The sequence below is a fragment of the Cetorhinus maximus genome, chromosome 17, assembly GCF_964194155.1.
Source record: "Cetorhinus maximus chromosome 17, sCetMax3.hap1.1, whole genome shotgun sequence".
NCBI classification, from domain to species: domain Eukaryota; kingdom Metazoa; phylum Chordata; class Chondrichthyes; order Lamniformes; family Cetorhinidae; genus Cetorhinus; species Cetorhinus maximus.
In genome coordinates this window covers 77,230,997-77,246,142 of record NC_135895.1, presented here as the reverse complement: position 1 = coordinate 77,246,142, position 15,146 = coordinate 77,230,997, and the positions used below count along the sequence as shown (strand labels likewise).

At 43.7% G+C, this 15,146-nt stretch overlaps 1 protein-coding gene across 1 annotated transcript in view; it reads left to right on the top strand.

Annotated features, from left to right (window-relative positions):
* The window catches only part of rgsl1 (regulator of G protein signaling like 1), a 37,479-nt gene extending 32,483 nt beyond the window's left edge, over positions 1-4,996 (top strand). The window contains exon 9 of the mRNA XM_078561784.1: positions 4,833-4,996. Coding sequence (XP_078417910.1) covers positions 4,833-4,996 — 164 coding nt within the window. The remainder of the gene's footprint in view (positions 1-4,832) is intronic.
* Positions 4,997-15,146: the final 10,150 nt, after the last annotated feature.

Here is a 15,146-nt window from a genome sequence, read left to right as displayed (position 1 = left end):
ACTTTAACCCCTGGTTTTAATTTTGACTACAGTTTTGTCCTTTTGGAAGGCATGGGTCAGGATCTAGAAGCTTTACTTTGCTTTCCAGAGGCACCAGGTGTCTGTCAGTAATTTGTACACAACATTGTCTGGAACAAACTCCGCTGGTTTATTGTTTGGTAGATGCTACATGATTTGACTGGGAATGTTTTCACATGGTGGGCTCTGGCTGGGCCTCACTGGGAGCAGCGGACACTGGCTTGGCCCCAGTGGGAGCAGTGGGCACTGGCTGTGCTGCAGTGGGAGCTGTGGGCACTGGCTGTGCTGCAGTGGGAGTGGGGGACAATGGCCAGGCTGCATTGGGAGTGGGGGACAATGGCTGGGCTGCATTGGGAGTGGGGGACAATGGCTGGGCTGCATTGGGAGTGGGGGACAATGGCCGGGCTGCATTGGGAGTGGGGACAATGGCCGGGCTGCATTGGGAGTGGGGGACAATGGCCGGGCTGCATTGGGAGTGGGGGACAATGGCCGGGCTGCATTGGGAGTCGGGGACAATGGCTGCACTTCCATGGGAGCAATAGGCACCGGCTGCTCTGCAGTGGGAGCAGTGGTGACTGGCTGGGCTGTAGCGGGAGCAGTGGGCACTGGCTGGGCCTTAGTGGAAGTAGTGGGCACTGGCCGCTCTGCAGTGGGAGCAGTGGCCATTGGCTGGGCCCTAGAGGGAGTGGTAGGCTCTTGCTGGGATGGAGTGGGAGCTGCGGGCACTGGCAGGGCTGCAGCATGAGAAGTGGGCACTGGCTGGGGAGCAGCAGGCAAAGGCTGGGCCATAGTGTGAACTGCACTGGTTGGTCAAAGGCTGGGCCTCCGTGGGAGCAGTGGGCACTATCTGGATGGCAACGGGAGCAGTTGCTATGTTTGAGTTGGTATTCGCTAAGACTTGTAGGAATGTAGTTGTGATGTAGAGACACAGACGTGTGTACGGCAGATACACCCTTCTAACTGGCATCAAGATACCTACCTCCCACACCAACACCCCACTCTGGCCCCGACAAGGGTTTAAACACATTGTGTAATGAGGCACTGAAGCAGATACAGCAGGGGGCGGAGTCATTCTGCTTTAATACCTAATCTCCGTTTAATTCATTGATCTCAGCTTGTGCAGTAGCGCAGCTCCTGAGAAAGGCATGTGCGTGTGAATGTATCTGTGTGTGTGAATGTATCTGTGTCTGTATGTATGTATCTGTGTGTGTGTGTGAATGTATCTTTGTATGTATGTATCTGTGTGTGTATGTATCTGTGTGTGTGTGTATATATCTGTGTGTGTGTATATATCTGTGTGTGTGTATATATCTGTGTATGTGTATGTATCTTTGTGCGTGTGAATGTATCTGTGTGTGTGTGTATGTATCTCTGTGTGTGTATATATCTGTGTGTGTGTATGTATCTGTGTGTGTGTATATATCTGTGTGTGTGTATGTAACTTTGTGTGTGTGTATGTATCTGTGTGTGTGTATATATATCTGTGTGTGTATGTATCTGTGTGTGTGTGTGTGTGTGTGTGTGTATATCTGTGTGTGCGTATGTATCTGTGTGTGTGTGTATATATCTGTGTGTGTATGTATCTGTGTGTGTGTGTGTGTATATATCTGTGTGTGTGTGTATATATCTGTGTGTGTGTATGTATCTGTGTGTGTGTATGTATCTGTGTGTGTATATATCTGTGTGTGTATATATCTGTGTGTGTGTATATATCTGTGTGTGTGTGTATATATCTGTGTGTGTGTGTGTATGTATCTTTGTGTGTGTGAATGTATCTGTGTGTGTGTATGTATCTGTGTGTGTGTGTGTATATATATGTGTGTGCGTATGTATCTGTGTGTGTGTGAATGTATCTTTGTATGTATGTATCTGTGTATGTGTATGTATCTGTGTGTATGTATATATCTGTGTGTGTGTGTATGTATCTTTGTGTGTGTGAATGTATCTGTGTGTGTGTATGTATCTGTGTGTGTGTGTGTATATATCTGTGTGTGTGTGTATATATCTGTGTGTGTGTGTATGTATCTTTGTGTGTGTGAATGTATCTGTGTGTGTGTATGTATCTGTGTGTGTGTGTGTATATATCTGTGTGTGTGTGTATGTATCTGTGTGTGTGTATGTTTCTGTGTGTGTGTATGTATGTGTGTGTGTCTGTGTGTGTATATGTATCTGTGTGTGTGTGAATGTATCTTTGTATATATGTATCTGTGTATGTGTATGTATCTGTGTGTGCGTGTATGTGTATGTATGTATATGTGTGTGTGTGTGTATGTATCTGTGTGTGTGTGTGTGTCTGGACAGGATTTTTAGTTTGGTGGGTGGGCCTGGGAGCTTCTGGGGAACGGACCCCCGAATGTGACCCACGATCTCATGCTGTTTGACCAATTAATGACCAGCCAGTGTGAAATGCGCGCTGAAATGCTCAGCGCTGCTGGGGCGGGGGTGGGAGGAGAGCCAGTGCTGAGAGAAAGCTCCCTGAAGGCAGGGAGCTGTCTCATGGAGCTGAATAATTTAAATGCAATTAAAAAAGATTTTAAAATCTGGTAAAAAAAATGCCCACGCATCAGAATCAGTCACCTGAACATATGGAAGATGGAAATTCTAACCCTAAATTTTTATTTTTTAAATTTAATAACAGAAACCTCATCCTGCCTGTGGATGAGGTTTCCTGAAAAATGCAAAGGCCGCCTGGATGATTTGCCTGCCCGCCAACCGTCATGTTGGAGGGGCAATGAAAAATCTCTGTTCATTGCACCGTTAATGGGCTTAATTGCTCTCTTAATTATTAGCGGGCACGCTTCTGAGATAGCACATGCCTGCCGACCGAAATATCTCACGAGTATGCAATGACGTCGGGACGCTCGGCTGATATCACCACGTGCTATTTCATGCTCGAGTGGGTCGGCCACGCGCCCGCACATTGAGTGAAAAATTCTGCCGTGCGTGTGTGTGTACGTGCGAATGTGCGTGTGTGCATGTGTGTTTATACAGGCATATATGTGTTTGCATGTGGTTGAGCAGGGATGGACAGGTTATGACAGGTGGCTGAATTCTTTGTTCATTCTTGGGATGTGGGCACCGGTTGCAAGGCCAACATTTGTTGCCCATCCCTTAATGCCCTTAAGAGCCAACCATATCGCTGTGGGTCTGGACTCACATGTAGGTCAGAGCAGGTAACGACGGCAGATTTCCTTCCCTAAAGGGCATTCGTGAACCAGATGGGATTTTTTTTACAAAAATCGTCGATAGTTTCATGGTCACCATTACTGAGACTAGCTTTATATTCCAGATTTATTAATTAATTAAATTTAAATTCCACCAGCTACCATGATGGGAATCGAACCTGTGTTCCCCAGAGCATTAGCCTGGGCCTCTAGTCCAGTGACATTGTCACTAAGTCGCTGCCTCCCCAATGATAGCCTATGAAGGCCCTGTTGAGGCTCTCGTGAGCAGTATGGCCACAGGGGTGAGGCAGTTCAGGTTGAACTTCCTCGATTCCAGCCTGGGGCCTTGAGTTGTTTAAACCCGGAGTTATAGGCTGCTAATTCTCTGTCACAGCACAGAGAACGATGAAGAGTGATGTGAGGATAGGAATCAGGAGGGTCAATCACTATCAGTTTCAGAATAAAATTTGGCCCATCAGATTTTGCCTTATTGGATACATAAAATAGATTACTGAGCAAACAACCTTCCTCACAATCATTGCTACAGTGTGAAAACCTGATCCGAACCTTCATGTTGTTCCAGAAGAAAGGAGTGGGGAGAGGGAACAAATCCTTGAGGATAGTTAAAGGTGGACGGGCTGAGCTAATGTCCTCCAGAGCTTGTTAGATCCTGGGGCTTTTAACAGACTCAGTCAGAGGGTTACCACTGGGATCACGACCCTAATCCAGAGTCCCCGCTTCCGACCCTAATCCGGAGTCCCCGCTCCCGACCCTAATCCGGAGTCCCCGCTCCCGACCCTAATCCGGAGTCCCCGCTCCCGACCCCAATCCAGAGTCCCCGCTTCCGACCCTAATCCGGAGTCCCCGCTCCCGACCCTAATCCGGAGTCCCCGCTCCCGACCCTAATCCGGAGTCCCCGCTCCCGACCCCAATCCGGAGTCCCCACTCCCGACCCTAATCCGGAGTCCCTGCTCCCGACCCCAATCGAGAGTCCCCGCTCCCGACCCTAATCCGGAGTCCCCGCTCCCGACCCTAATCCGGAGTCCCCGCTCCCGACCCTAATCCGGAGTCCCCGCTCCCGACCCTAATCCGGAGTCCCCGCTCCCGACCCTCATCCGGAGTCCGCGCTCCCGACCCTAATGCGGAGTCCCCGCTCCCGACCCTAATCCGGAGTCCGCGCTCCCGACCCTAATCCGGAGTCCCCGCTCCCGACCCTAATCCGGAGTCCCCGCTCCCGACCTTAATCCGGAGTCCCCGCTCCCGACCCTAATCCTGAGTCCCCGCTCCTGACCCTAATCCGGAGTCCCCGCACCCGACCCTAATCCGGAGTCCTCGCTCCCGATCGTTATCCAGGACATCCTGAGTGTACACTCCACTGCCATCCAGGATAGTAGGAGTCTGGAACTCTCTGCTCCTAAAGGCTGCGGGCGTTGGGAGAATTGCCGCTTTGAGATCGGTAATGCTGAGTAAACTCATCGTGTCACAGGGAGTGAGGCGCAGATTAGCCTTGGGCTCACTGAACGGAGGAACAGGCTCAAGGGACTGGGATAGCCACCTCCTGTTCCTGAGTTCCAAGGTTTCCAGAAATGGCTCATTAACTTCATCCTTTCCTGTTTGTTTTCTCTCTCTAACCCCTGACCCTCACCACAGATGTCAAGAACATGACCTTTGAGGAGCTAGTGATGAAATTTCCAAAACTGGCAGTCGAGGAGCTCAGCAAGTATTTCCTGCAACACTACAAGAAACTAGTCCTCTTGGGTATGTATGGGGCTGACACTATTCTCAACTCAGCAGCTAGTCCCACTACTGGCTGAATGAACTGACCATCTATCAGTTCTGTTTCATTGTCTCCTCCTCGCCTCAATTATTTCCAATTTGAGCAATCATCACTTTTTGATCAGAGTATCTACTAACTCCACTATATCAGTCAATAGGTTAGAGGCAAAATTTATAGCATGATTACAGCAAACAGTCTACAGAGTCTATTTAAGCAGTGCACTACAGCAAACAGTCTTGCCAAGAAGATATAATAATTCTCATAATGTTATTGGAATTTATTGTCAAACAGAGTAATAGTGGGATGTGTGATGTATGTGTATGTGAGATTTAATTGAATCAGAGGCAGCTAGCCTGGGTGCTTTGCTCTAAGAAGAGAAGTTAGGTTTGAAATGTTAATTAGGTAAACATGGGGAAGTTTAGAAACATGGATGTCAAGGGAACATTTGCATTTTTAAACAGACCAGGCTAGATTGTTTTCAAAGGAGGGGTGAAATGTGTCACCTAGCCAGGTGAAGTTTAGAAACGGTGTATTTATTTTTCCCAAAGATTACTGGTAAAATTTTGTGCTATGAGAGGGTTTTATTATCAGGGAGATAAAGGCCAAAGACATAGTGAAACAATGAGTATTTGCATTCAAAGAGAAAGATATGCGTAAAGAAAGAGCCTATGTGTAAGGGTAGGCATTTTTCAGATCTTACAAGTATGAAAAGCCATCATCTATGCCTGAAGCTGCTGCCTTCAAAGGACTGAAGTGAAGAAAACTCACTTGGAAGTCGACTTGTTCAGGGAATCATGTTTCTTTGCCTGGGTCTTTTAAAATCTATGTGTCTTACAGTTGCCTTAATGAAAGTGTAACTGGGAGTTAGGGTGATTAGGGGATTTAGAAGTTTTCATAGTGGTAATTTGTAGATCTATGTATGTATTTAAAGTCATTTCTTCTATTAATAAATGTTTAATCTAGCTTTGAAAAACCTATAAGACTTGGTGGTCTTATTACTACTGAATTCAGTGTACGCATCTCGACATTTATACAAATTGCAAAACAAGTTGTGGCAGTTGTTTCAAGTTTCCCTTTGGGATTTGAACAACTTAGTATTTACCACTGGCTATGTCATAACATAGTTGGGGGCTCTTTGCGGGATACATTTGAAATTCCTTGATTTTTTTTTTGCAGTTGGTGAAGCTTAGGTTACGAGTACAAGAAGCACTTTGAATTCAGGAGTTGGGATGAGGTTTTTTTTGACATGGTGAAACTGCAATATGGTTTCGGCAGTTGCTCAGACTTTTCTGGGAGTTGAAGTTATAACTGGCTGGTCTACAAAAGGTAGCTAAAGTTAAGTTAATGGAATTGGAGGATAAATTACAATTGGGGTTACCTGCAGGGGAAAAGAAAGCAGAAATAATTGAAGGTATAGCACAGCATTTAATCTTGGAAGTGATACCTGACACTAGTGAGTCACAGCCGAAGGTAGTGAGACTTCGGTTAGAAATGATTTGGTATATGAAGGGAAAGTCTTCCCATGTGTACAGGGTAGAGTAGGTAAAGATGTTAAAATTTTAAGAGACACTGGGGCTAGTCAATCCTTAATGTTGTGGGATAGTGATATTTGTTGTTCAGGGGGAGTATTGCAGGAAGAGGTGATAATAAATGGGGTTCATGGAGATGCTAAACCTATTCCATTGTGGAAGGTAAATCCAAAAAGTAAGTGGAAAACTGGTGAAGTGATTGTTGAAGTGGTGGAAAATTGCCCATTGCAGGGGTTCAATTTATTCTGGGTAATGATATAGCTGGATCACAAATGTGGGTGATGCCTATGGTGGTTGAGCAGCCTGCAGAGGTGTCTTCAAGAGAAGTGTTGCAGGGAGAGTATCCTGAATTGTTTCCAGATTGTGTGATAACGAGATCACAGGCTCCTAGGTTGAAACAAGAAGGACAGGCAGTTCAAAGGCAGGAAGGAGGTGTTGAAATCCAATTAGCTGACACTGTGCTTGATAACATTGTTCAGGAAGACAAAGCAGAGGACAATTCAGCTGAAGTGATTAACTCAAGACAGTTAGTGGAGTTACAGGAAAAAGATTTGTAAATACAGCATTTTTATCAGGCAGCTTACTCAGAAACAGAGGCAAAATGTATTCCAGAATGTTATTACCTTGAGGGTAAAAGTTTAATGAGAAAATGGAGGCCGTATCACGTTTCAGCAAATGAAAGCGTGAGGGAGGTACATCAGATAGTTATCCCATTTGGGTATGGAAATGAGATTCCGAGGATAGCTCATGACATTCCAATGCGGGGGCATTTAGGAATTAGAATTCTGTAAAACATGTCACACATGTCAGATGAAAGGGAAACCACAAGCAGTGATTAAGCTGGGAACTTTAATTCCAATTCCAGCATTTGAAGAACTTTTGATTCCAATTCCAGCATTTGAAGAACTTTTAATTCCAATTCCAGTATTTGAAGAACCTTTAACTAGAGTCATGATTGATTGTGTAGTTCCCTTCCCTAAGACTAACAGTGGAAATCAGTACTTACTAACAATAATGGATGTGTCCACCAGGCTTCCTGAAGCAATACCTTTGAGAAACATCACAGCAAAGAAGATTGTGGAAGAGTTAACTACATTTTTTTTACAAGATATGGTTTACCCAAGGAAATACAAACAGATCAGGGTTCAAATATACAGCTGTTTAAGGAAGTAATGAGCTGTTTGGGGATAAAATAAATTAAGTCAACAGCTTATCATCCTGAGTCACAAGGGGCTTTGGAAAGATGACATCAAACTCTAGAAACTATGATGAGAGCGTACAATCAGGATTATCCACAAGATTGGGATGGAGGAATTCCATTCTTGTTATTTGCTATTAGAGACACCCCTAAGGCATCAATTGGTTTTAGTTCTTTTGAACTAGTTTATGGTCATGGGGTAAGAAGACCACTGAAATTGATTCATGAGAAATTGGGACTATAGCTCAGGATTTTGTTGCTGGAGGGGAAGTGCTAGTTTTGTCACCAATACTGGGTGACTCATTAAAGACAATGTTTAGTGGCAGTGAATTGAAAAGAAATTGAATGAAGTAAATTATTTAATAAATACTCCAGATAGAAGAAAGAAGTAGAGGGTGTGTCACGTAAATATGCTTAAAAAGTACTTTGATAGGGAAAAGGAACAAAAGGAAGTGTTAGTGATGGTGGATGATGAAAAAGAGGTAGAAGTGCAGGCTCTGAAATTGACTTTCCTCTAATCAAACTGGATAATGAGGGGGTGCTTGAAAATTTAAATGTAATACTGAGTTACCTTCCAGACAAGTGTCAAAGTGATTTGGAAAAGCTATTGCAGTCACACAAAGCTATTTGTGGGAGTAAGTTGGGAGGACAGATTTAGCTTTACATGATGTGTTTGTAGAAGTTGCAGCTTCAGTAAGGCACCACCCTTATAGATTAAATCCGGCAAAGTTATCACAAGTACAGAAAGAAATTGACTTCATGCTACAAAATGATATCGTTCAGTCTAGTTGCAGCAACTGGAGTTCACCTATTGTACTGGTACCGAAACCGGATAGAACACAAAGACTTTGTGTGGACTATCGAAACGTGACTGCAGTGACAAAAGCAGATTCATATCCTATACCACGGTTGGAGGATTTTATTGAGAAAGTGGGACAATCAAAATTTATCACAAAGATTGACTTGCTAAAAGGGTATTGGCAAGTAGAGTTATTGGAGAGAGCAAAGGAGATATCGGCTTTTGTGACACCAAGTGGACTACATCAGTTTAAAGTCATGCCATTTGGTATGAAGAATGCACTTGCAACATTTCAAAGACTGACTAACAAAGTAATTGCAGGTCTAAGCAATTGTGCTGTTTACATTGATGACTTAATAGTTTTCAGTCCTATGTGGGAGGAGCATTTACAACATCTGGAAGAATTATTTACTTGATTATGAGAAGCTAATTTGGTGATGAACTTGGCTAAAAATGAATTTGCAAAAGCGCAAGTTACGTATCTAGGCCATACCATTGGACATGGTAAGGTGGTTCTGAGAGATGTGAAAGTCAAGGCTATTGTGGATTTCCCAGTGCCTACAACAAAACAAGAACTTTTGAGATTTCTGAGCATGAATGGGTTTTATTGGAGATTTGTACCTAATTTTAGCCAAGTGGTTGCCCCTCTAACAACTATTAAAAAAGAACAAGAAGTTTTAATGGACACAGGAGTGTGAGAAATCATTTGATAGTTTGAGAACTGTATTAACTATGACACCAGTTTGGACAGTACTCGATTAAGCCAGGAAATTTAAGTTGGCCGTTCACACAAGCAATATAGTTTTTGGGGCCATACTGTTACAAGAAGGTGACATTGGAATTGAAAAACCGATAGGATATTTTTCACAGACGTTGAATGTACAACAGAGAAGATATTCAACGATCGAAAAGGAAACTTTGGGTTTGGTGTTAGCGTTGCAGCATTTTGAAATTTATGTGGCAAACAATTCATCAGAAACAATTGTTTGTACAGACCAGAATCCTTTAAATTTTCTGAACAAATTTTGAGACAGAAGTGCAAGGCTATTCAGATGGAGTTTATTACTGCAACCATTTAATCTACAGATTATACATGTCACTGGACAAGAGAATCTGATTGCAGATGCTTTATCAAGAGTTTGAAGCTTAAAGGGAAAATTAGACATTTTAAAGTCTGGACTCTGAACTGGAATGATTTCTGTTGATGCAAAGGATTTATATATATATTGTTCTGTTAATGCATGCATCTGGTAATGTAATGTGTACATATATAGATAAGTATAGGAGATATTATAAGATGGGGTAATAAAAATGAAGCCGTCTTTTTAAATTATGACGGTTCATTTTTCAACCCAGAGGGGGGTGTCAAGAAGATATAATAATTCTCATAATGTTATTGGAATTTATTGTAAAATAGAGTAATAGTGGAATATGTCTATATGTCTGTGTATGAGATTGAATTAGAGGCAGCTAGTCTGGGTGCTTTGATCTAAAACGAGAGGATAGGTTTGAAATGTTAATTAGATAAACATGGGGAAGTTTAGAAACATAGGTGTCAAAGGAACATTTGCATTTTGAAATAAAACAGATTATTTTCAAAGGAGGGGTGAAATGTACCATCTAGCCAGATGAAGTTTGGAAATAGTGTGTTTACTTTTCTCAAAGCTTACTGGTAAAACTTAGTGCTATGAGAGGGTTTTATTATCAGGGAGATAAAGTCCAAAGACATAGTGGAACAATGGGTATTTGCATTCAAAGAGAAATATATGAATAAAGAAAGAGCCTGTGTGTAAGGGTAGACATTTTTCAGATCTTACAAGTATGAAATTATGAGGGGCATGGACACTGTGGATAGGGAGCAGCTGTTCCCCTTAGTTAAAGAATCAATCACGAGGGGACATAAGTTCAAGGTGAGGGGCAGGAGGTTTAGCGGGGATGTGAGGAAAAACTTTTTTACCCAGAGGTTGGTGATGGCCTGGAATGTGCTGCCTGGGAGGATGGTGGAGGCAGGTTGCCTCACATCCTTTAAAAAGTACCTGGATGAGCACTCGGTACATCATAACATTCAAGGCTATGGGCCAAGTGTTGGTAAATGGGATTAGGTAGGTAGGTCAGGTGTTTTTCATGTATCGGTGCAGACTCGTTGGGCCGAAGGGCCTCTTCTGCACTGTGTGATTCTGTGAAATTCTGTGAAGAACCTTCAGCATCTATGCCTGAAGCTGCTGCCTTCAAAGGACTGAAGTGAAGAAAACTCACTTGGAAAGCCACTTATTCAAGGTATCATATTTCTTTGCCTGGGTCTTTTAAAATCTATGTGTCTTACTGTTGCCATAACGAAAGTGTAACTGGGAGTTAGATTGATTAGGGGATTTAGAAGTTATCATCGTAGTAATTTGTAAATCTATGTATGTATTTAAAAATCAGTTATTCTATTAATAAATGTTTAATCTAGTTTTGTAAAACCTATAAGAACTTAAGAACTAGGAGCAGGAGTAGGCAATTCAGCCCCTCGATCCTGCCCCGCCATTCAATACGATCATGGCTGATCTCATTTCGGCCTCAACTCCAATTTTCTGCCCTCTCCCCATAACCTTTCAACCCATAACTAATTAAAAATCTGTCTATCTCCTCCTTAAATTTATTCAGCGTCCTGGCATCCACTGCACTCTGAGGTAGTAAATTCCACAGATTCACGACCCTTTGAGAAAAGTAATTCCTCCTCATCTCTGATTTAAATCTACCACCCCTTAGCCTAAAACTATGGCCTCTCATTCTAGAATGCCCCACAAGGGGAAACATTCGCTCCACGTCTACTTTGTTTATCCCCTTTAGCATCTTATATACCTCAATTAGATCTCCTCTCATTCTTCTAAACTCTAGCGAGTATAGGCCTAAACTTCTCAATCTCTCCTCATAAGACAAGCCCCACATCTCTGGAATCAATCTAGTGAACCTCCTCTGAACCACCTCCAGTGCAACTACATCCTTCCTGAAGTAAGGAGACCAAAACTGTGCACAGTACTCCAGGTGCGGTCTCACCAATGACTTGTACGGTTGCAACACTTCCCTATTTTTATACTCTATTCCTTTTGCAATAAATGTCAAAATTCCATTTGCCTTCCTTATTACTAATTACTTATTAATTCCTTATTTACTTATTATTAAGACTTAGTGGCCTTATTATGACTGATTTCAGGATATACATCACGACATTTATACAAATTGCAAAACAAGCTGTGGCAGTTGTTTCAAATTTCCCTTTGGGATTTGAACAATTCAGCATTTACCATCGGCTGTGTCATAATAAGTCTACAGAGCGTGTTTAAACAGAGTCTCTATGAACTACAGCAAACAGAATTCATGACTGAAACTACAACAAAGTCTCCTGATAAAAGCAAGATTATTTCTCTATCAAAATGCAGTATGTGGAGGATGGTTACAGAATACAAATGATGTCTGTAAAATCAGTCCTACTCACGTTGGGTTGCCTCTGTGGGTGAGTGATGGGGTAATCACCCAATCATCTGCATTCTAGCCAGGGCTTGCGCTGTCATTATCTGTAGCATTTCCTGAATCGGATGCCCATTCCCTGGTTACTTTTCTAATATTGAGCTGCTTTCACGACATTTCTACCTCGGTTAAAGTTAGGTGCAGACACTTTAGACCAAGTCTCAGATGGATAGGATGGATACAATTCTGTTGGGGTTCAAGATTTCACAGCATGAATATTGAGCTTCTAATTGGTCCAGTTCGCCATTGCAAAGAGGGACAATACCAAATGCACAAACCTTGTTCAGCACAGTGAAGTCAACTGAAAAGATAACCAGGCACGGTGTAGGATTGGCTGTTCTACAACCCATTGCCCCACAGCACGAGTTCTTTCTCTCCCTGATGTGACTTACACCTCTTTAAGCTGCTGCTGCTGCCCTTTATAAGCTGCTGCCTTCCTGCCTCATTTATACGTGTCCGTTATGAAGCTGATTTCAATCTCATGTCCAGCAGGCACCATCTCCAATTCAATGATTATTCACAGGCCGAGGGGGGCTGGAATGGGGAATGGGAGTCCGGTTCTGGGTCATCAGCTGTCACTGGTCATCCCGCTTACTGGCTGTGTTGAACCTTGGTGGGCCAGACTTGCTCCATTTGCCATCCTGCATTAATGCAAACACTTGCCAGGAACAGGAAGCCAGGCCAATTTGAGGAAGTGGGAGAGGGGGCAGGGGGTGGGAGGAGGGGGTAGGGGTTGGGGTGTGCAGAGTGGGAGGAGGAAAGGCTGCTTGGCTATTTCCCAAGCATCATCCAATCAGACGATGAGGAATGGGCTGTCGCATGTGGAAAATCATATTTTCCCCATGGGATGGTGGGACACCATGAGGATGGAGGTAAAGGGTGACTTATGGTGGGATTGTGGGGTGGGGTGGAAGGGTGGAAACAGGATTACACAGGGATGAACTTGCAGGTTGACCAATAGTGCGTGTGCGTGGGCATCGGACAGGGAGGTGCTGACTGATTGGCCCTTGGTGTTCTGATAGCCCATTTTGGCCTGGGCTCTCACTTGTGGAATGACTGGGTGGTTGAGGTTGACTGGAAGGGGATGTGTTGGGACAAGAGCCTGTGTCAGAAGGGGAGGTGATGTAGGAGGGCAGCAGCCAGTGGGGTGGGGTGGGGCGGGGGGGTTGGTGGACGCATGGGAGCTGAACTCCCTTAAAAATCACAGTATTCTGTCTGAATCCTCCAGTCCCAGGCAGTCCCCCTCTCGCAGAGCCGAACCTTTCACCAGTAACTCTGGTAACTCATAGGAACAGGCGGAGGCTATTCAGCCCCTTAAGCCTCTTCTGCTATTCTGTGAGACCATGTCTGATCTGTATTCGAACTCCATCTCCCTGCCTTGGTTCCACAACCCTCAATACCTTTCCTTCAAATTGTTAAGGGGTTTGAGAGGTCAATGCTGAGACAATGTTACCCGTGGCTAGAATGTAGAACCAGTAGCCAAAAGTCTGAGAATAGAGGGTCGGACATTTAGGACTGAGATGAGGGGAAATCTCTTCACTCAAAGGGTTGTGAATCTTTGGAATTATCTACCCCAGAGGGTTGTGGATGTTCCATCGTTGAGTATATTCAAGGCTGGAATGTTTGGGTATGAAGGCAATTAAGGGACATGGGGATAGTACAGGAAGGTGGAATTGAGCTAGATTGTATTGAATGGCAAAGCAGGTTTGAGGTACCAAATGGACTACTCTTGTTCCTATTGTTCATGTTCTAACAAAAATCTATCACTCTCTAACTCTACTCGCAGGTCTGCTGAACAGAGAGGCCATGCGAGACAAACTGTGGACAAAGTTGAACCTGAAATACATAAAATACGGGAATCAAATCATAGCCAGACCCAAAGCAATTCCCAAGTAAGGCTGCTTTACTACAGATCTGGAGCCCTGGGCTCTACTCTGTGAGTTCAACTCACATTGGGTAGGGTAGTGGGTGGCCCTGCATCTGAGCTGCGCCCTTGGGTATTCCATGCATGCTGTTTGCTCAGAATACTCACTGAACCCATCGTCTGTGGAGACCAGGGCCTGCCGGTAAGAGGCTGTTTTGCTTACGTTGTATTCGGGATTCAGATACAGCCTGTGCTTGGACCGATGTCTCTGAGCAGCCTGTGAGAATGGCCAGTTTCTAGTGAGCGATGATTGTAAATTGATGGTCTCATTTCTTAGAGGCAGCAGACAGGCTGACACGGGTAAAGAAATATGATGTTAGTGTATGATGGGACACTCTTGCATTATGCTACAAACATATGTATGAACATACAAATTAGGAGCAGGCGTAGGCCCCTCAGCCTCTCAAGCCTTCTCCGCCGTTCAATAAGATCATAGCTGATCTAAATGTAACCTCATATTCCTGCCTTTTACTCCATTTCCTATCAAGAATCTATCGACTGCCTTAAAGATATTCAAGTACTCTGCTTGAACCACCTTTTGAGAAGAAGAATTCCAAAGTCTCATAACCCTCTGAAAGAAAAAGATTTCCTCATCTCTGTCCCAAATTGGCGACACCTTATTTTAAAACTGTGGCCCCTAGTTCTAGATTCTCCCACAAGAGGAAACATCCTCTCCACATCCAGCCTGTCAAGACCCCTCAGGATCGTATAATTTCAATCAAGTCACCTCTTACTCTTCTAAACTCCAGTGGATACAAGCCTAACCTGTCCAGCCTTTTCTCATAAGACAACCCGCCCATTCCTGTATTAGTCTAGTAAACCTTCTCTGAACTGCTCCTAACGCATTTACATCTTTCCTTAAATTAGGAAACCAGTACTGTACACGGTACTCCAGATGTGGTCTCACAAATGCCCTGTAAAACTGAAACATAACCTCCCTACTTATGTAATCAATTCCCCTCACAAATGATAACATTCTAATAGCTTTCCTAATTACCTGCTGTACCTGCATACTAACCTTTTGCGATTCATGCACGAGGACACCCAGACCTCTCTGCATCTCAGAGCTCTGCAATCTCTCACCATTTAGATAATATGCCTCTTTTTTATTCGACTTGCCAAAATGGACAACCTCACATTTTCCTACATTATACTCCATTTGCCAGATCTTTACCCATTCACTTAACCTATCTATTTCCTTTTTTAGCCTCCTTACATCCTCTTCAC